The following is a 20,387-nucleotide window of genomic DNA, read 5'->3' as shown; positions in this document are numbered from 1 at the left end:
CCAGGCTGATGTCCCATCACTGAGCCTGGCCAATGCTGTCGTGTTTAGCTGCGAGGCTGGTTCCAAGAGGACGGTGCCACACTCCTTTTGGTGATGCCCAGTGACAGGACAAGGAGCAATGGCCATAAACTAAAACACAAGAAGTTCCAGCTCAACATGAGGAGGAACTTCTTTCCGTGGAGGTTGGCAGAGCAGTGGAACAGCCTCCCCGGGAGATTGTGTAGTCCCCCTCTCTGGAGACATTCCTAGCCCAGCTGCGTGTCCCCTGCTGCAGGGGACCCCGTCTGGGTTTGGATGGGAGATCTGCAGAGGTCCTTTCCCAGCCGGCCGAGCCGGGGCAGGGTGCGCGGTGCCGGCCCCGCCGTGCGGGCAGGGTGCGCGGTGCCGGCCCCGCCGAGCCGGGGCAGGGTGCGCGGTCCTGGCCCCGCCGTGCGGGCAGGGTGCGCGGTGCCGGCCCCGCCGAGCGGGCAGGGTGCGCGGTGCCGGCCCCGCCGTGCCGGGGCGGGGTGCGCGGTCCTGGCCCCGCCGTGCCGGGGCAGGGTGCGCGGTCCTGGCCCCGCCGAGCCGGGGCAGGGTGCGCGGTCCTGGCCCCGCCGTGCCGGGGCAGGGTGCGCGGTCCTGGCCCCGCCGTGCCGGGGCAGGGTGCGCGGTCCTGGCCCCGCCGAGCCGGGGCAGGGTGCGCGGTCCTGGCCCCGCCGTGCCGGGGCAGGGTGCGCGGTCCTGGCCCCGCCGAGCGGGCAGGGTGCGCGGTCCTGGCCCCGCCGTGCGGGCAGGGTGCGCGGTCCTGGCCCCGCCGAGCGGGCAGGGTGCGCGGTCCTGGCCCCGCCGTGCGGGCAGGGTGCGCGGTCCTGGCCCCGCCGAGCCGGGGCAGGGTGCGCGGTCCTGGCCCCGCCGAGCCGGGGCAGGGTGCGCGGTCCTGGCCCCGCCGAGCGGGCAGGGTGCGCGGTCCTGGCCCCGCCGTGCGGGCAGGGTGCGCGGTCCTGGCCCCGCCGTGCGGGCAGGGTGCGCGGTCCTGGCCCCGCCGAGCCGGGGCAGGGTGCGCGGTGCCGGCCCCGCCGAGCCGGGGCAGGGTGCGCGGTGCCGGCCCCGCCGTGCCGGGGCAGGGTGCGCGGTGCCGGCCCCGCCGTGCCGGGGCAGGGTGCGCGGTGCCGGCCCCGCCGTGCCGGGGCAGGGTGCGCGGTCCTGGCCCCGCCGAGCCGGGGCAGGGTGCGCGGTGCCGGCCCCGCCGTGCCGGGGCAGGGTGCGCGGTCCTGGCCCCGCCGAGCCGGGGCAGGGTGCGCGGTCCTGGCCCCGCCGTGCCGGGGCAGGGTGCGCGGTCCTGGCCCCGCCGTGCCGGGGCGGGGTGCGCGGTCCTGGCCCCGCCGTGCCGGGGCGGGGTGCGCGGTCCTGGCCCCGCCGTGCCGGGGCGGGGTGCGCGGTCCTGGCCCCGCCGTGCCGGGGCGGGGTGCGCGGTCCTGGCCCCGCCGAGCCGGGGCGGGGTGCGCGGTCCTGGCCCCGCCGTGCCGGGGCAGGGTGCGCGGTCCTGGCCCCGCCGTGCCGGGGCGGGGTGCGCGGTGCCGGCCCCGCCGTGCCGGGGCAGGGTGCGCGGTCCTGGCCCCGCCGAGCCGGCAGGGGGCGGCAGAGCGGCGCGGCGGGCGCGGAAGCGGCGCGGGCAGCGGGCGGAAGCGGCGGCGGCCGGGCCGGGCCGGGCAGTGCCGGACACGCCGGAGCCCCGCGGCCATGGCAGAGCGCATCGAGCAGCGGCTGGAGGATCGCATCCCGGAGCTCGAGCAGCTGGAGCGGGTCGGGCTCTTCACACGCAAAGAGATCCGGTGAGCGGGGCCGGGGCCCGGGCGGGCGGGCGAGCGCACGTGGTGCGGCCGGGAGCGCCGCGGGCGCTGATCTCCCGTTCCCGCAGGGCTGTCCTGAGGAAAGCCTCGGCTCTGGAGTACAAAATCCAGCGGAGAGCGCTGCGGAAGGAGGATTTCATCAATTACATCCAGGTAGGCTTCACCGAGCGGCAGAGCGGGGCAGCTGTCGGTGCAGACTCGGCTCGGTGAGACCCGGGCGGTTCTGTAGCGGCCCACGCTGGAAACAGGTCGGCGAGCGGAGAGCGCTCCTCCCCTGGTCCCTGGTGTCTCCTGTGAGCGCTTCTTGGCACCAGAGTATGAAGCGTAGCCAGGAGTTGGTGCCCGAGTTTGGGCTCAGGCTTCTCTCGTGTTGTGACCTTTTCCTGTAGTTTCTTGTCTCTCCAGGGATGCAGAGCCCCCAGTTCCCTGGTACGCTGTGCAAACTGTAGTTAAGGGGAATTAATAAGTTCAGTATTAGGAAAGGTTCCTGAAAGGGTGGTCGGGCACTGAACAGGCTCCGCAGGGAATGGTCGTGGCCAGGAGCCTGCCTGAGCTCAAGGAGTGTTTGGACAGCGCCTTGAGGCACAGGGTGGGATTGTTGGGCTGCCCTGTGCAGGGCCAGGGGTCTTAGAAATGTAGTGACCCAGCCAGAAATCACTACTTATGTTTTCCTGACTGTAATGTTTATTGTCCACCTGATCATCTGTAACAAACTTGAAGGAGTTCTTTTCTTGCCATGCTGTTACGTACCTCCACATTTGCTTTTAAATATTTATTTTCTTCCCATTCTAGTATGAAGTTAATCTGCTGGAACTGATCAAGAAAAGAAGAACAGTAAGTTTGTCAGTTGTTAAGAGTGCAGAATACTTTATGCCAAATTTTTTTATTGCAATAAAATTAGTATTTTTTCCCTCCTAGCGCACTGGTTATTCATTTAAGAAGGATGAAATTGAGCACTCTATTCTGCATAGAGTCCACAGCCTGTTCAACCGAGCTACAGGGAAATGGAAAGTAAGTAGGTTTGTACTGAGATTTGGAAGTCTTTTTTTTTATGCATGGCAGGTCATTGTACCAAGGGTGTGTTGCTTGCTTGTCAGTGAACAAGCAATTTTATACATTGTGAGGTTGATTCTCTTCTTCTTTTGATTTCAAACAGGATGATGTCCAGCTCTGGCTTTCCCATGTCGCATTTTGCAAGCAGTGGGTGAGTTTTCAAATCCTGATCTTATCCAGCTTGAGACTGGTGCTTATTCATGCATCTGAAACTTAATTTAAAGACAGAGTTACAAACTTTACTGCTGCATGCTGTAATACTGAAATAATTTTGATAGTATTGTTGGAGCTGCTTGGGATTTTCACTGATGTGTGTAAGTGTAGAGTTTGACCGAGAATGAATTCGTATGAAATTTGCTGCTTGCAGGGGCAAAGGTGAGGCTGACTGCATTAAATCTGGAGTACTGGTTGGTTTGTGAGAACCACAGTATTGGTTATACCTTCTCTGGAGTCAGTGATCATCTTATCTGTGAATTGCGATTTTGTTCCAAATATTTATTGTAGTGGCGGTGCTGAAAAGCCTAATTCTGTCAGTTTTGTACTTGATAAACTTACTTCTGCAAGGCTTCACATTATTACCAGCATTCAAGTGTTGTCATTTCTGTACCGAAGAAGGTGACTTTGCATGGTGGTGAAGGTGGCCAAAAAAATACAGTCTTTATCTCATAAGAGGGCAGTGAGACCATGGGTTTGAGACTTGGGCAACATTTGTGTTGGCTGTGTAGTTCAGAAAATTTGAGTTAGCCATGCTACTCTAATGGGATGATATTTAAATGCTGCTTACTACTGAGTAAATACAAGAAACTTTGTACTGTAGATAAAGTAGCAGAGAAGCATCTTTTTCAGAGCAATTGTGCTACAGCTTGTAACCTCTCCCACTGAAGCTTTGGTGCTGGGGATTCAATTCAGTACCAGAGTGGGTGAAACAAAACTGCTTCTTTTACAGAACGCAAAACATCAACTCAGTAAGGTGTTTTCTACCATGTTGGCCATTCATTCCAATAAACCAGGTAAATAACACAGTGGTGAGTGCTGCATAAATGCCTCAGCGTAGGTTGTGTGGTGTTGGTTTAAATTCTTGCAGGTCTCAGTTCAAGCTGTTGGGCTAAAATTCCTACTCTCTGTTCTTTGCCTTGCTGCTGCTTCAGAGAGAAGGGCTCTGAGAGGGGTTGTGCTGAGCAGTCATAAAGGGATGGGAAGTAGGTCAGAATGTCCAATTCCCAGGTGGACTGGGGACCTGGTAGATGTGGAAGTGAGAGATGTTGAGTGCTCATGACTGTGTTTTGGCTTTTGAAGACATCATTAGATCTGTAGCTAAACCAGATTAAACTTCCTGGATGTGCCTATCTGCTTTACAGTTTTACGTGGGAGATAATCAGTCTTACTCTGGTGCTGAGCTCATGTTGTGAGGTTAAATAAAGTTATTTGTGTCACCTGTTGCAGCACTGTGGATTATGGCAGCAAAGTGGGAAATGGAGACACGACTGTCATCAGAAAGTGCCAGGCACTTGTTCCTTCGTGCTTTGCGCTTCCATCCAGAGTGCCCCAAACTTTATCAAGAAGTGAGTTCCTGTTTTTCTTCTATGACCATTTACTTGACCAATCAGAGCTCATCAATTCAGCATATGTCCCAGATCTGTCTGAGACAAGTGGAAAAACTTGATTTTCCATCAGCAGGAAAATGTCAAAAATATTAAAAAAACCAGCCCCAGTATTCCTTTCTAAGGTACTGTTAAGCTGTGCTCGGATGTAGTTGTCAGGCTCAGTCTGGCATCCCAAATCTTTGTTGAGGAACTTGGTTTTCTTTGGTGTGGAGAGTGTGATTGATAACTGGCTAGCTGCAAAAGGTCACGCAGACATGAGAGAGCTTTGCTGAGCACACAGGCACTCTCATGAAAACCAGCAAGGCAGTAAGCTTCGTATGTCCTTGAGCACAGCTGCTATACGATAACAAGACCTTGTAGCTGAAAGATATGAGGGAGAAGCACGGTAAAACAAAAACTTACTCAAACTATGTAACCACAAAGAAATGTAGAAAGAGGCGTAGCTGACTTTTAGTCTGAGCACCAATCCTGAGCTTAACTTTTGCAATATGTATGAGCTGATTATAGAAGATATAAATATGTGTATGCTACCTGAAATAAACGAGATTTGCTGACCATGATAGCATGAGGCTCTTCTCCTGCGGCTCCGGTTAACCCAACACTTTGGGGGTAAGTTAAAGAATGACTAAAAAATAATCATTGCTACCTGTTGGAAATTTCTGGGCAAACACACAGAGCAGATAGTGGTAGGTGCACAAACCTTCAGAAACCAAGGCTCTGAGGACACGTGTGGGATGTGGCGAAGTCCTGATTTGTATCTCCTCAGAGCTTGTTTTACCCTGTTTGTGAACTTAGATTTTTATGATTTATCCCCACAGTAATTTCATTTTGTTTTCACTCTTGCAGTATTTCAGAATGGAGCTTATGCATGCTGAGAAACAGAGGAAGGAGAAGAAGGAATTTGAACAAGCAAAGATGGACCTGGTAGGACAGCTAAACTTACTTAAGAGATTGTCTGCTTGTGTATTACATGTTGAAATTCACATTAATCAGTTTGGATTGATGGTTTATTTAACAATGGCTTAGAGTAAGTTTTTGTTTGTGTCCTGCACCTGTGAAGCTTTTCAAGTATTTGCTGATGCTCAGCTCTAATATTTCATACATTTATTTTTTCTTTGCATTTGTAAAATCTTTTATTACATTCCCCACTCTGAAAATTAACAGTAATTTCTGGAAGGTAATAATCAAACTTCCTACCTCATTTCTTTGTAGTTGACTTGTGCAAATTACATAAAAATAGACTTGTATGAAGAAAACCATTAGTATCTTCTGATTTTTCTTTCCCTGTTAGCAGAAATGTTAGCTGAGAAAGGACAATAATTTTGCCAATAATATGCTTGATATTTCAGGGGGAATTCAATTACTCTGAAGAAATTCTCAATGGGGAAATGGCTCGCATAGTCTACAGGGATGCTTCTCAGAAAATTAAAGGTGAATAAATATTTCTTATTCATTAGGAAAATTGTGACCTTTAACCCAGTTCTGCAGCAGGCAATGCTGATAGACTTGGCTTCGATGCACACACTGAGATCCTTTTTTCAAGTACACCATTTTTTCAGCAGAACCTATTTAATGCCAGAGTATAAATGAATGGTGCTGGTAGTTCTGATTGCGTGTCTTTCCTGCAGGCTGACATCTATTCCAGCACAACAGCTTTTGGGCTGAAGAGGCCCAGTGCTGGGTTACAGCCTCAAAACTTGATTGTTTCAAAAAGAAAACTGAAGGACAGTTCAGAGTTACGTGCCTTTTTTACTTTGCTGAACATTAGATCATAATTAATCAGCTACCACTAGTGGCAAAAAAGTAAAAATTCAGGGTAATAATAAACCAGGCTAAATTATTTTAAATTAAGCAGGCTTGGTAAAAATCAGCCATTTTATTGAGAGAATTGGGTAAAATAACTGCAAACTAGTTGCAGATATCTTTGAGAACTTATGATAGATGGGGATATTTTGGAAGACTGGGCAAAATACAGTAATGAACACTGAAAATCAGTGGGGAAAAAGGACATTAGAGGAAATTTGAGAAAGAGTTGGCTTAATTCAATTTTCTGGAGAAATATTGGAAAAAATAGGCATACAAATGATTTGTAAGCACCTAAGAACAGTAAGGTGAGTAGTGGGTGGTGGGGGTTTACAATGATCTGATTATGTCAAACCATGTCACTTGGCATTTTCAAAGGTAAATTGTGGAGATACAAGACACAATTCATGGACATCTGTTTTGTGCAGCTTTGGAGAGATCTGTCCTGAGTGTGAAGCATTTTGTGTTTTCTTGCCAGAGTCAAGGGAGGGAGTAGAGGAGGTGCTGATTAAATTTGCATGTGGAACAAAGCTACAGAAATGCAAAGTGCAATTTCTGTAATATGTTGAGGAATTCTTCAGCAAATACTCCACTTGATAGTTCTATCTTCTCTTGAAATGTAGGTGTTGAGTTCCAGCTGGCTGTGCTCTCTATTGCAAAGCTCTTTGATTTTACCCAAGATTTGCAAAAAGAAATCCTTGAAAGGTGAGTTGTGGTTTTGTGTTGTATTTTTATTTTATTTTGGTTTGGTTTTTAAGAAACATGTTCTTATAAGTTCTCTAACTTAGAATGGATTGACTAGACTTTGAGAACTTAAGGCTGTTCCTCTAGGGAAATAGTGTTAAGGCTTATGTGGAGTCCTTTAAGAAAAACAAAAGGGTGATCTTTAGAAGAGGATACTTGTATCTAACTTCAGAAAGGGCTTTAAAAAGCTGCTAAGAAAATTTAGGTAAAATACAGTTCTTACTGAACAATTACTGCCCTTAGTTTCTGTAAATTCATTGCAGGAACTGTGGATTTTCCTGGTGTACTTTGGTGGGATTTTTGTGTCTTGCTTCTCCGGTTGTTCCTCTCAAAAGAAAGATCTCTCTTGACAGCTCCCTGTCTGTTTCATGTTATTTCTGGAGAATATCCGTATTAAATAGTATTTTAAAAAGCTAATATTTTGTCTTTCTCTTGTGGAAAGGAAAATATTTCTTTCCTGACATTTGGTTACTTGCAAATTAACTACATTTCCGTAGCAATATAACAATCCTCTTAAACATACCTGCAGGTGAAGGATGGTGGCTGTGGGCTGTTCCAAGCATGTTGTGTTTAGTTTGCAGGCCAGATATGCTGAAGATCCCCTGACATGGGACTACATGGCCCGCCGGGAGCTGGAGCTGGGGCCCCTGCAGCCCACGGAACACAGCACAAAACACCAGAAAGTCTCAGAAATGGCCCAGCGGGAGGAACGGTGCTGTGCAGTCTTTGACGAGGCTGTGAAAGCAGTCCCAACAGGTGAAATGTTCTGCCTGCATTTTGACATTTCTGTCTGGTACTCGAGCAGCCTGTAAAAGCCTTGAAGAAGGTGATAGCAGGCTCTAAGAGAAGGCAAGCAGTTCTTAGATGATACCTCTTGGGATCTATTTCATGTGTTCTTTGGGTTATTTTCCAATATATTTATGCTCTTGAACGAGCTGCTTAACTGAAAATGTGAGTCTGTTGCTGGTCAGCTGTGAGTAAGCATTGGTTTTGAGCTGACAGGGGAGTGGATATCCAGCTTCAGCCTCTGGTATTGTTCTTGTAAAGGAAGTTGTCAAGGGACTATTTGTGGAGTTGTCTCAAACTTGCTACTGTACAGCCTTTAAAGCCATAGAATAGTTTGGCCTGGAAGGGATCTTCAAAAGTCTCAGCTGAAGAGCTAAGAGCTAACTAAGAGCTTGATGCTCTTTACAAAGAGTCACTGCGGGCAGCTTGGACTGGGGAGCCATTTTAAACTTTAATGTTGTAAATCTAGGGCCTCTCCTATAATACAGCATTTTAAAACAATGTTGGCATTAACGTTTTGTATCATTTGTACCTTTGTATTTCTTAAAGACAAGTATTTGTGCTTATTCTTGTGATTCTGTAAAGTGTGACATTATGCCTTTGCTTCTACAGAGGACATGTGGAAATGCTACATCACTTTTTGCTTAGAGAGGTACAACAGAAAAACCAACAGTGAAGAATTAAAGCAGAAGGTAAAAGTTTTTTAGGAAATAATACTAACAATTCATCCTTATTTTTATTGACTTTTGTAATACCTCTGACAAGAAGCAAATATATTTTTACATTTTGTCAAAAATACTTACCTGTGGCCATCATTAAAAACAACTTAATCTCCATCTGGGAGGATCACTTTTTACTGCCCAGGCTCACAGGTGGCCTGCCTGGCCACGATTAACCTGAACCAGCCTTGTCAGTAAAGTACAGTGACCTCTTTGGATGAAAGCTAAGACTGCAGACTTGTTAATCATGGAATAGTTTGGGTTGAAGGGGATCTTAAAATTTCACTGACACGTCCTTCAAACCTGAGCTTGTTCAAAGAAGAGGATGAATTAAAATGACTCTTGCAGATAAGTCTGAGCAAAGTTTGGTGCTGGCACGTGGGTAATTTAATTATGCATCCCTGCATATGTATGACTCAGTGAATTAATTAATTATCCTGCGCAACTTGGTTCCCTAGTTTTATACTATAAGAACAATGCAACGTTGTTCTTTGCTGCTTAAGGAAGGGAAGTAAATGCTCAGATTTCCACTTGGAATGATTGCAGGTACCTAGAGCATTGAACACATAATATGTAATTAGATATTCAGTGACATGATACACAATCCAGTGGGCTCCTTGGAATGCTGGAATCTGGTATATATAGGAATAGTGCTTATTTTCTTTTTTTTCTTCTCTGTTGGTTCTAGAGGCTGGAGAGGACACTGAGTGTGTTCAGCAAAGCCCATGAGTCCAGTTTGCTCTCAGAAGCTCTCTACAAACAGTGGGTAAGAAGTGACACAGAAGAAGTAGATGCTGAGGCTTTCCTGCGTTATTTGTGTGCCTGTCTTTGCCATTTTGAGTAGACACAAAGATGAACAACATTGTTTCAAAGCCCTGCTTTTTAACAAAGCCGTATCTGGTGGGTTTTAGCTTCAGCTCTTACTGGACTCCAGCCTCTCTGAGAAGGCTGTGGAGGTGGCAGAAGCTGCAACCAAGAACTTCAGCCAGTCTGTGGAAACGTGGCAGATGAGGCTGCAGGTGCTGATCCAGCTGAAGAGGGATGATGTGACCCAGTGTTTTGAAGAAGCCCTTAAACATGTGAAATCTAAGGTCTGTGCTGGTTTAATGGAATTACATTGCATGCTTTGGTCTTGTGCCAGAAACCTCTGAGGAATGGGTTTTTTTTTTTGGTTGGTTGGTTGGTTTGGGTTTTTTTTTTTTTTTTCTTTGTTGTTGTTGGTTTGGTTGGTTTTTCGTTTGTGTGGGGGTTTTTTTGTGTTTGGTGTTTTTTGTTTTGTTTGTTTGTTTCCTTGTTTCTTGCTTTTTTTTGGGGGTGGTTGGTTTTGTTGGTTTTCTAGTTGTTGTTTTTGTTTTGTTTATAAAGCATTGAAAGTCCCTAACCATCTTTAAGGTCAGAAACACGACCTTGATGTTTAACATCCAAATTGCATTCCCGAGTATTAGGGAATTGTCAATTCACTTAAAATTCAGATTTTTAAAGTTTGAATGCTTACAGGTGACATTTTACATATTCTCCTAGCAGCGAGCTGGTATTTGTGTCTTAATGGAAGAATGTGTTTCCCTGTCTGATACACCAAATGCCTGTGTGGTATTTCAGGCCTTGAATTAGCTGTGTGCTCTCCTGCTCTGTTCCATTTCAAACCCTGGGCACAATGAGTGAGGAGATAGGAGGGTTTCTTCTCTTTTTGTTCTTGGAAGTCACCTCTGTGTACTGCAGTGCTCACTGATGCAGAACTTAGTTCTCATCCCTGGCAACACAGCTGTCCAGCTAAGGATGATTTATCCCGCAAGTGCAGAGAGAAATGAGAAGTGATTTCAGTGTGCAGTTCAAAGTTGTCTTTCCAAGAGCTGGGTCCAAAGGGTGTTTTTTAAGCAGGTAATACAGAACCTGATGGCTGTGTTGCTGTCTGTTCCTGTAAATCAGAGTCACTGTATTTCAGCCATTTGATGTGTTTGCTGACCTTGTAGGGCGCTTTGCCATTATGGACCCTCTGGGTGGAATGGAGTGAGGGCACAAACAGCAAGGAAGACACAGAAACTCTCTACCAGGTACTTGGCTAATCAAAATCTATTTTTATGTCTGTGTCCATAAAATGGAACAATGTGTCTGGATGGAGCATGCAACAAATGCTTTATACTGAAGTTCCTCCACGGATGTGTTGAGATCAAAGAATTTAAAGCAAAACTATGTGCATTAAAACAAGCAGTTTTAATTTGAGCCTGTTGAGTTACATGCACAAATGTCTTTCCCATGTTCTAAGGCATATGGATGTTTGTAAGCACACCCAATGATGGACTCCTAATCTGTGGTCTAGAATATTTGCTCTGTTTTCAGATACCTATTTGAGCATGGAAAAGACAATTTCCCAATCTGTGTGAAAACACCAGTCTTGTTACAGAAAAGTCAAGATCAGAATGAGAACTTGAATCTCACTATGGATTTCTTCCGTAGTGTAGGGTAAAACATTTTCTCTTTGCCTGGCATGTTGTGTTTTTTTTTTTTCCTCACATTTACAACACAAAACATGTATTGCAGGAGGAAGCTTGAATTCAGCTGTTTGTAGAGTACTGTGAAACCCACTGCATGAAGGGGTTTATGGAAATGCCACTTCCAGCTATATGGAGTACTGGAGGAGAAATGTATTTTAGACTTAGGAGATCTTTGTGTCAAATGCCTAACTAGGGAGAAGCAGTAATTAGGCCATTTAACTGTGGGTTATGTGATAGGTTTTTTGTTTATTTTGGGGTTGTTTTTCCTTTTGAACTTGCAGAGGTCCTTACATGCCACAACGCCTGCTGAATCTGTGACTATGAAAGAAATGTATCTTGACTGGACTTACAGAAATTGTGGTTACAAGAAAGTTAAGAGACTCTTTACCAGGTAAAAAAAACCAACCTTCAAACCTGATTATTCTAGGGTATGTGTTAAAATTCCTTAAGTCTAAAGTCACGTATTTTATTTCAGCCTGTGTGAAAATCGTCCATTTTCACTTGACTTCTTCAGGAAGATGATCCAAATAGAAAAGGAGCAAGTAAGTTGTTGACTATCCAATTAATGCTTTGTATTTGTAAAATAGTTCTAACTGGGGATCTAAATAGAAATCAGAGTAGTGGTGTTAGTATAATCAGTTCATTTTTGTCCTCTGCAGTTGATTCACAGGGTGTGATACAAACCCAAGTTCCATGGCAGCTAATCTTCAGCAGTGTGTGTGTGTGATTGCCATGACTCTCTTCCTTTATCAGAATCTAATAATGCTGCAGATTCATTTCTGTACAAAACAAATGGCCTTTTAATTCCTTCCTGTTTTAGGAATCCTGCAAAATGCTTCATCTGAGAGAATACTATGAACGTGCCTTGAGGGAGTTCGGTTCAACAAATACTGGTAAGGGGGATTCTGTTTTTTATTATTCACTCATTCATTCATTCATTCATTGCTGCCTCTTTCATTGACGTCCATGTCATAAGGTACCTGTTTGTTCTGCCCTTGTGCTTGCTGTCATGCAGAGTGGAACTTCTTTCTTCTGTGCCATTGAGTGTAGGACACTGCAGGGACCCTCCACTGTCAGCCCAGAGTCATCGGCACTGGGATGGCTGCAGCACAATTAGGAGCAAATCACCTTCAGACACTGGCTGGCATAAGAGATGTGTATCACTTTTAATTTGGATTTATGAACAGTGTGGAGCTATAGAATTATAATCAAGATTTCTGCAATATTCCTTCTAAGAAAGTACACAGCTCAATTATTGTTGCATTATTTATAAAGCCATCACTCTTCCAGCTGGGAATGGAAACCAGGGTTTTGCTCCTCAAGGTGCTGGAGACTGTAGTCCCACAAAGTAAACCCTATTGCATTAATATCAAAGACACTTAGGGAGTTTCTAGTTAGGCTTGCTTTGTTTGTTAAATAATATCTACTCAAAATCTAATCAGAACTTTGATTTTTTTTAAAGACATCTGGCTGGATTATATCAAGGAGGAGCTAAGTCATCCCCAAGGCAAACCAGAAAACTGTGGGAGCATTCACTGGCGAGCTATGAAGATGTTGCAGGGAGACCTGGTGGAAGATTTTGTTTCTAAATACACCTTATTGCAAACTGGACATTTATGAAAAAATATAAATAGTTGTAACATCACTGTGCATTTTTTAAATTTCTTTGTACAAAGGTAAATATGTTCCTGGATTTTATTAAAGTTTACCTTCTTTACATTTTATGTGACAAAAAAGAATCATCTTTGCTGCAGTAACTTCTAGTGTTGATTCTGCCAGGAACAAGTTCAAGTGTACAGTCAGAGGAGGCAAACCTCTGAGGGTGCTTTTATCAAGACTTCTGAGAACAAACTCTTGATCCTGATTAAACATTCAGATAGCTCTAGTACATCAGTTTTTGCACTCTGGAAAGCTAATATTACAACACCTAAATGCAAAAAAACCCAGACCAAACCCTGTGGAAAGTATACCTGTGGGTGATCTTTGTATCTTACTAAGCTGAATCATGAAAAGTGGAACATTTCTCATTAGGTAATCAGAAATCAGTACAAATACAGTATTTATTGCTTCCTAGCCTTGACATAATCTGTAATCCTCATGACAAAAAGAGAAACAACCTCTGCAGCTACCTTGCATTGGTATTTGCATCCTGAGAGTGATGAAGGGTAGAGGGGAGCTGAGATCTGTTAGCAATGTCCTTGAGGTCAGACTGGAAAGCTCTGATCCACACTTCAACTTTCTGTCCACCAAGCCTAAAAAATGGGTAATGTTTTTTGAAAGAGTGCTATCCTTGGCTGTTTACAGATCCACAAACCTGAGAAATCAACATAAATGCTATCCTTGGACCAACAGAGAAATGTGGGGAAAGCACAAGAACATGCTGCAAGTGTTCCTTTGTGGAAATTCCCGATGACTGAAGCATGACATAATGACAACACAGGGAAATATCTCTTGATTTTGCACTCAAGTAGAAATTGCAGCTCCTCTCAAGCAGTGAATTCCAGTACGTTAACTAGCTGGGAATAAAGTTTGGAGCAGCAGTCTGGTAAGATTCTTCCTGCTGTGACCAGATCTGAAGTACATCCTGCTTTGGAGTTTCCCAAGCTTTTAGCCAGGCCATCTCCTATATCCCCACTAGTTCTCTGCCACCTCATTGTCTGACACTGAGATTTCCTTACTGATAATCACTTATACCCTCCCAACCCCTTACGCTGTTACTCCCTCTCCTGAACGACTTCTTGCTTCATCAGTTCCACAACTAAAAGCGTTTAAGTGCAAAGTTTGGAGTTTTAAAAGTCCAACAAAGCCGGTAACTCCATCATTTCAGAAAGCGGGCCCTTTTTTTTGTCAGCTGTTGTGGTTCCCCGCAGAACTCTGCCATTCTCCCCAGGGACACGCACGCCCTGCAAGCACAGGTGCCTGACGCTGCCACAGCTGGTCAGCCAAGCTGCTTCCGGTCTCTCCATGTTCTTAGCACGCTGCTTCCACGAGGCCTGACGGAAATTGTTATCTTTTGGCAAGGGGAGAACGCCACCCGGCCATGAGAGGTATTGATACTTCACTTACAACTTCAGGAGCGAGCAGGTGCTTTCTCAGAGCTCATGTCTGCGTTTGTCCAGGGTGCGGTCTGGATTCCGTGGTGGCGGTGGGTCGTGGCTGCCCTCGATGATGTCGGATCTCTTTCCAGCCCCACTGGGTCAGCGATACCGAAGCCGTGCGCGCTGGGCTCTCCGGGCGGTGGCGGCGTTGCGGGCTCCGAGGCTGGAGAGGAGCAGTCCCGGCCGCTCCAGCCTGCCGTCCCGGCGCCGCTCGCTGTCCCGGGGCACGGCCCGCCCGGCTGGCGCGGCCCAGGGGCGCCGAGGGCGGGCGGCCGGCGCTGCCCTCAGGCCGGGCCGGGCTTCAGCCTCCGAAGGCTCGGGGGTCCCGGGGAGCGCGGGGCGGGCAGCCGGGGCGGCGGGGCCGCTGTGAGGGCCCGCCCGGAGTCCGCACCCTGCCCTTGGTCCCGGGCCGCGGCCCCTGCGGGCCCCGGCTGCCCGCACCCACCTCCGGTTCCTCCTGGCTCCACTGCGAGTGCGAGGAGAACTCGCCGTCCCCTTCTGTGTGCGCCCCTCGAGAGCACCTGAGGGTTTCCTTCTGCTCTCCGTCCGTCTTGGTCCAGCCCCTCAGTGCTGTTGGAGGGTCCCCCTGGGCGTGTGGGCTCCCACAGAGCTCTTCATTCAGTGCCAGTGCTTTCTCCGTTCCTCGTGTCTCGATAGCTCTGGTGCTGTCCCGGTGCGCGGCCGTGCCCGAAGCGGCGCGTGTTCGTTCGGTCGGCGTCGTGGGGTGAGGGAGGAGGAGATGGGCTCGTCTCTGTTGCCTCATGCTAGGGGTGACCGACGGCTGCGGCAGAATTCGCTGTGCCTCTGCGGATTTGCCTTCTGAAGTGAAAGCCTGGTGTTTTTAAACCTCTGCTTCATCAAATGGAACAAATGGGAATGCTCGGGAACACTGAGATGTGGCAGCAGCTTTGTGAGCGATCAGAGGTGCTGTTGCATTCTTAAAACTGTCTTGTAGGTGATGGCTGCTGCCTCTGAGGCTGCAAACTCTGAGGGGAAACAGCTTCCCGATAAGACAGAAACTATGATCTGGAAGCCCAGAAAAGGTAGGACAAAATGAAGCAGGTCACAAATATTGAAACTCTTGCACTACTTGAGAAATATACTTAAAAACTTTTGGTGATGCTTGGGAAATGCCTCTTTACTTACTGCACTAAATTATTTCCATGTAGATACTTGTGTATGTCTAGCTACATGAGTAATTAATCAGTGTGACTATTTTTTTTTTTAAACCAGAACCATGTGTTTTGTTTTGCTTTTGAATACCTACAGGTGAATGTGGTGAAACAAGACTTGCTGGGTCCTTTGCCCTAGTTTACAAAGTTATTTTCCAACAAGAGTGTGGAAAATCCTGATTTGCCCTGGTGCTGTGGTGCAAGGCTATGTCCACTCTTCCCAAGGATCTGAAATGTGAAGCAGCTCTGTAGTGATAGTACATACATAGGAAATTGCATGTGTTACAATGAGATTAGTAGTCACAAAGTGCATTTGTGTACCTCTCTGAATTATTGTGTGCTGAGCACTTAATTGTTCTCGTTTAATTTCTGAGTGTACCTGTCGGTGCCTTCTACTGGTTTTAGAATGTTTGCCACAGAATATTCCAAATGTTCCTGATGGCAAGTCTGAAGAAAGTGAATCTGCTTCTACCTCTCCCGATGGAGATGATGTCAGTGGCTCTACTGATGAGGGCTGGTACAATACATATGCTGACCTGGATGTGTGGGATAGTGAAGTTTCCAGTATACCTGAGTCTTCAGGGCAGCAGGATGCATCTGAGCATGAGGTGGAGGACTGGGATAAAGAATTGGAGGAGTCTACATGTGGTCCTTATGGTGAGTATACATTTACTTGTGCTTCATTTGAGGTTTGGATGGTTGGAGGTTGGTGCTTTGCAGGCGAATATTCTATTTTGGGAAGCAATTTCTTGTTGTATTAACCTCCTGGATATGTAGTGCACAATTTTGTTGTCAAATACAGGATTTAAAGGTGGTGTGGAGTTCACATGAAACTCTTGCTTGAGCAATTGAATTCTTGGGGAGCGGCATGGTAAGGAGGAGAATTCCATGTTTGTGTTGAGTTTCTCTGGTGAGGCAAGTTTTCAGTGGTGTATCTTTGTTATTCTGAAGCAGGAGAGAAAGGTACATGGTGTGCAGGAATTAACTTTTTTATTTGTGTAAAAATTCTTCAAGAAAATTCAAGACTGTTCATTGTAACGTCTCTCTAGAGCATGGAGTTGTTTGGAACAGTGCTCAGTCTCTGAGTATGGTTTGTTGCTTTAACTGTGGGGTTTTTTAGGGGTTTTTTTTGTAGGTTTTTTTTTGTAGTTTTTCACAGGGAAAATGTGAAAAAGCTGCATGCCTTGTAGGAGCTGATGCCAGACATTCTGAGTCCTAGGTGTATCACGGAGCTTTCTGGAAAACTGTTTTGTCTGTGTGGCCTGAACCTTCCTTAAAATGAAGACATTGCCAAATTCAGTTTTATCTTTGCCTTTTTTTGAGGTCTAATTCATGAGTGCTGGCAGATCAAATTGAAATAGTGAGCTGGAAGATGCCATAATAACCTGCTGCACTGTCCACTACTTTCCTGAGTATCTCCCATGGTTTAAGGCTTTTATTTTATCTTCTTTAGATGCTGAAGATCTCTGCTGTGGAAGCTTTGAGGAAAATAACCTTTTCGGCTCGTATGTATGGAAGGAGGATTGGTTTTACAACCCAGGCTGTGACCACGCACCTTGCTTTGTTTTTCCACCACGAGTTAGAACAGTTGAGAAAGGCCAGTTTGATGATGCTGATGAATGAGGTTGAGCCTGGTCAGAAATAAGTCTGGCTTCTGTGTTGGATTCTGTTCTTCGGCGACTGAGCTGTGTCAAGTCCCTTGGCTTTCTTGCAGAGTTGGGCCTGAGGCCAGAAATGTGACACCATCTCCAGAGTTTTGCTTAGACTGTTTCTGAGTTGTTCATAAACTGCCCACCCTTGCCCTGGAGACAAGAGTGCAGGTGCTGGGTGTATGGAGTCAGTGCATTTCTGGAGGTTTTGTTTGTATTATATAGATCTATGTTGCTAATTAATTGCTTGGGCAGAAGTATTTGATTTCTAAACTTCAGTGTGTTTGCCAGGCTTCTGTCATTTTTGACATGCTTATCCCTATGTTTTTGTGTAACTTTTAGTTTTCTTTTCATTTGATGCTGTCAGATTGGTTTGGATAGCTTTACAAACTCCCCCTCCTTCAGGCTTGTCTGTTGTATTTCCATATGGTTCAAATGTCCGTTTGTGATTCTTTTCCTGGTGTTTAACAAACTCAGCTGTGGCGAGCACAGAACAAGTTGTTTTGTGTTTATTTTTATATATTTCAGCATAAAGGAATTACAAATGCATAATGCACATTTTGCAAATAGACATGTTGACACACAGGGGGGCTGCTCCATCCAGTAGGAATGCTGGGTGCTTAAGGCTGCTTCCCAACAGAGATTTCTCCATATCAAACCTTCTTGTGTATGGGCATGTTACCCTAGAGCCCCACAGTTGTCTTTATCACATTCTCATGCAATATCAGATGTGCATTGACAAAGAAAATATCTCTGCTTATATATATATTGCAGTATATAATCTCAGTGTCCTGCAGAGAGTAGTGAATTAAGGTTCCTGATGCTGTTCTGCTGTTCGTGTTGTGGCTAATGAGGAGATGGGAACCCAAAATACCTCTGCAGAGTCCCTGAGAGAAGAGGTGGAGCTGGAATCATATCCTTCTCACCTTGGCTCTGGAGTTAAAGGAAGTGTTCTCAAATCAAGTATCTTAAGTGGATTGAGGGGCTGGTCGCCTGAGTAACAATAACCTTCAATGTGCTCCTTTCATTAATCACTTTGATCTCAAAAACATTTTCATTCGTGTTTAGACACTTACTGAACTGGAGCACAGTACAATGAGGGGTTTTTTTTGTTTGTTTCTTTTATCTTTTTTTCTTTCTAAATCATCCAGTGTATGAGACCAAAATAATCCATGCACTAGTTTAGAAGGAAGAAGTGAATGACAGAGTGATATTTCCTCAATATTTTCCTAGAGACCACAGGAGGACAAGAGCTTGTGAGACAAGAGCTTTCCTTGGGGTACCTTTCAATTCCTGGTTATGTTTTAGTACCTAGCAGTCACAGCAAAGTGGAAGCATAGTGTTGAGGTTGCAAAAAAGAGGGCCTGGTCTATTATTCCCACATGATGGAGTGATCTAGAGATTAATATTTCTATCAAAACTTCCTCAATGACGCCAATAACTGGCTCATCATCTCAAGGGAAAAGCTTGATTTGCAATTATAAATGCAGTATTCATAAAGATAAATTGAGTGCAGATTACTGTTGAAGTAACAAGACACCAGTAAATCGTAAAAATTCCTCTGAAAACTCCCTGGTTCCTTTGTGAGCCTGCTTGTCGTGTGCAGGCCTGGCTGTGGATGACAAGGCTCAAGGCTTCCCTGCAGAGGGCAGCAGAAAATTGTCTGCCCTGCTCGGCGTGTGCTCAGCAGTGTGCGCTCCCCGGGCTGGATTTCTAACACTGATAGCAATTTAGATCAGAGTTCTGCATAGTCCTGTTGTTCCCCAGTGAGGCTGATTCATGGCCCTGATTAGTTTCTCATTTTTTTTTATTTCACTCTGAAGTTATACTTACTGGACTGAAAAATTTCTCCCATGGCTGAGTGAAGAACATCACTTGACTTCAGGCTTAATATGGTTTTTTTACTATGCTTGTGGGAGATATCCCACCGTATTCAATAAAGATGAAACTAATAGAATTCTGTGGAAGCAAACCCATCTTTTGTAGAATTGTTTTATAAGGATAACCAAAAAGTCTTTATAACACTGATTAGGATGATTTTTCTTCCTAAGAGCTCCAAAATTCCATCACTCCTGAATCTTCAAGCCATTTTCCATGCAATTTATAAATCAAGGAGTTTTTTTACCCTCTACCTTTAATTGCAATCAGTCTCGTCTGTCTCAAAGGTCTTATTGTTTGAGGAGAAATTGTACTGAATGGCTGCCTTGCTAAGCTGTTTGTATTTGAAATGACTGTAAACTTTAAAGATTTGTTTTCAGTTGCCATTTAAGGTTAAAACTGACACCACCACCTCCAGCTCTGGAAAAGCAGGACTTTGCAGCAGAGGTGCACTGTTCTCTCCAGGGATATGTTGGCAAATACAACTTTGTTCAACTTGGCCCTGCTTGTTAAGGCAGGGGCTTGATGTAAAGCTTGATCTGAACACTCTCAAACTTCAGGGGGATTAGAAAACCAGATGCAGGCTTCCCAGAAAGCATCTGCCTGGAAGGATTTGAAACCAAGCTCACGGATTCCAGTGTTTCTGCACTACAGGGTGTTTCAAATTCCATTGTGAGTCTTGCACCAAGCCTGTTTTGTGTTGACACAAGCGTGTCATTCTAGGCAGGAACACTTGCAATTAAAACCAACATAAAGTAACACATGAGCCAACAGTCAACCCTTCAGCCTGCCAACAGTCAACCCTTCAGCCTGCTCACATTATTAGAGGGAACAGAGTGCCTGTCACAGGACCAAGATCATAAATCTTGGGTGAACACAAGAAACACATTGGCAGTACATCAGTTGGAAAACTTAGAAGTGTAAAAGATTGCTCAGTTAAATGCTCATACAACTTAAACAAGATTTCCCCTTTCTGTACCCACAGCGTAAGATACCACTGAAAGAGCTGAGACCCTGCTACAGGTTAGTAGGTTTGCTAGGTTTATTTTGTGGGGATGGTGTAGGAGTGTAGCATAATATGGTGGCTCATGAGAACAGGGTACAACTTTGAAGCTGCCCTTGCTTTTCTTCTCATTACCTCACTTTGTAGGTAAAGATAATGACACCAGGCAGTAAAGTACTTCAAATTTGCTGAGCAAGAGATTTTGTCTAAATAGCGAGGTGCTGAGAAAGGAAAACAAAACAGAGTTTTGCATTTACTTTGAACAGCCAGCAAAGAAATGAAAACTTGTTTTGGGTGCATCTGCTGTTTCCTTTGAGACCTACAGGGAATGATTTGCAGGAGGAAATAATTGTAGGAAATGTGTTCATATTTCCTGTTGATAAGGTTGAGCACTTAATTCATACATCAGATTGAGATAGTGTTTCTTGCTTTTATATAACCACAAAATCCAGCTCATTTCAGTTTCTTTTAAAGACACTGCTGCTTCACTTGTTGTTTTGTCGCATCTTTAAACTGGTCTGCTTTCACTTTTTAACTGAGAAAATGCCTCCACTGTT

General features: G+C 45.7%; 2 protein-coding genes across 3 annotated transcripts; both read left to right on the top strand.

Annotated features, from left to right (window-relative positions):
* Window positions 1–1,670: 1,670 nt before the first annotated feature.
* UTP6 (UTP6 small subunit processome component) lies at window positions 1,671–12,852 on the top strand. Its single transcript, XM_066200470.1, has 19 exons — window positions 1,671–1,811; window positions 1,898–1,982; window positions 2,622–2,663; window positions 2,748–2,840; window positions 2,986–3,033; window positions 3,829–3,892; window positions 4,326–4,444; window positions 5,333–5,410; window positions 5,836–5,917; window positions 6,913–6,994; window positions 7,608–7,789; window positions 8,432–8,511; window positions 9,227–9,304; window positions 9,450–9,629; window positions 10,509–10,589; window positions 11,312–11,421; window positions 11,506–11,572; window positions 11,851–11,923; window positions 12,493–12,852. The coding sequence occupies exons 1-19, from the start codon at window positions 1,720–1,722 to the stop codon at window positions 12,648–12,650; spliced, it is 1,794 nt and encodes a 597-aa protein (XP_066056567.1). The 5' UTR covers window positions 1,671–1,719; the 3' UTR covers window positions 12,651–12,852.
* A 1,125-nt stretch (window positions 12,853–13,977) lies between these two features.
* On the top strand, window positions 13,978–19,636 carry COPRS (coordinator of PRMT5 and differentiation stimulator). 2 transcript variants are annotated; one of them, XM_066200472.1, is made up of 4 exons: window positions 13,978–14,077; window positions 15,084–15,171; window positions 15,706–15,957; window positions 16,754–19,636. In XM_066200472.1, the coding sequence occupies exons 2-4, from the start codon at window positions 15,087–15,089 to the stop codon at window positions 16,921–16,923; spliced, it is 507 nt and encodes a 168-aa protein (XP_066056569.1). In that variant the 5' UTR covers window positions 13,978–14,077; window positions 15,084–15,086; the 3' UTR covers window positions 16,924–19,636. The 2 variants fall into 2 exon arrangements, with proteins under 2 accessions (XP_066056569.1, XP_066056568.1); XM_066200471.1 differs by having other exon boundaries at window positions 14,036–14,114.
* Window positions 19,637–20,387: the final 751 nt, after the last annotated feature.

This window comes from Chamaea fasciata, unplaced genomic scaffold, assembly GCF_029207755.1.
Source record: "Chamaea fasciata isolate MVZ Bird 193981 ecotype frontalis unplaced genomic scaffold, bChaFas1.0.hap1 SCAF_19, whole genome shotgun sequence".
Lineage (NCBI taxonomy): Eukaryota > Metazoa > Chordata > Aves > Passeriformes > Sylviidae > Chamaea > Chamaea fasciata.
Note: the sequence above shows the minus strand (reverse complement) of the source record. Positions and strands in the feature narration are given on the sequence as shown.

Excerpts from the sequence above, each read along its gene's own strand:
- UTP6 (XM_066200470.1), top strand. The coding sequence starts at position 1,720 with ATGGCAGAGCGCATCGAGCAGCGGCTGGAGGATCGCATCCCGGAGCTC. Across the intron at positions 11,422-11,505 it reads GTTAAGAGACTCTTTACCAG|CCTGTGTGAAAATCGTCCAT; the intron begins GTAAAAAAAACC and ends ATTTTATTTCAG. Across the intron at positions 11,573-11,850 it reads TCCAAATAGAAAAGGAGCAA|GAATCCTGCAAAATGCTTCA; the intron begins GTAAGTTGTTGA and ends TTCCTGTTTTAG.
- COPRS (XM_066200472.1), top strand. The coding sequence starts at position 15,087 with ATGGCTGCTGCCTCTGAGGCTGCAAACTCTGAGGGGAAACAGCTTCCC. Across the intron at positions 15,172-15,705 it reads GATCTGGAAGCCCAGAAAAG|AATGTTTGCCACAGAATATT; the intron begins GTAGGACAAAAT and ends TACTGGTTTTAG. Across the intron at positions 15,958-16,753 it reads GTCTACATGTGGTCCTTATG|ATGCTGAAGATCTCTGCTGT; the intron begins GTGAGTATACAT and ends TATCTTCTTTAG.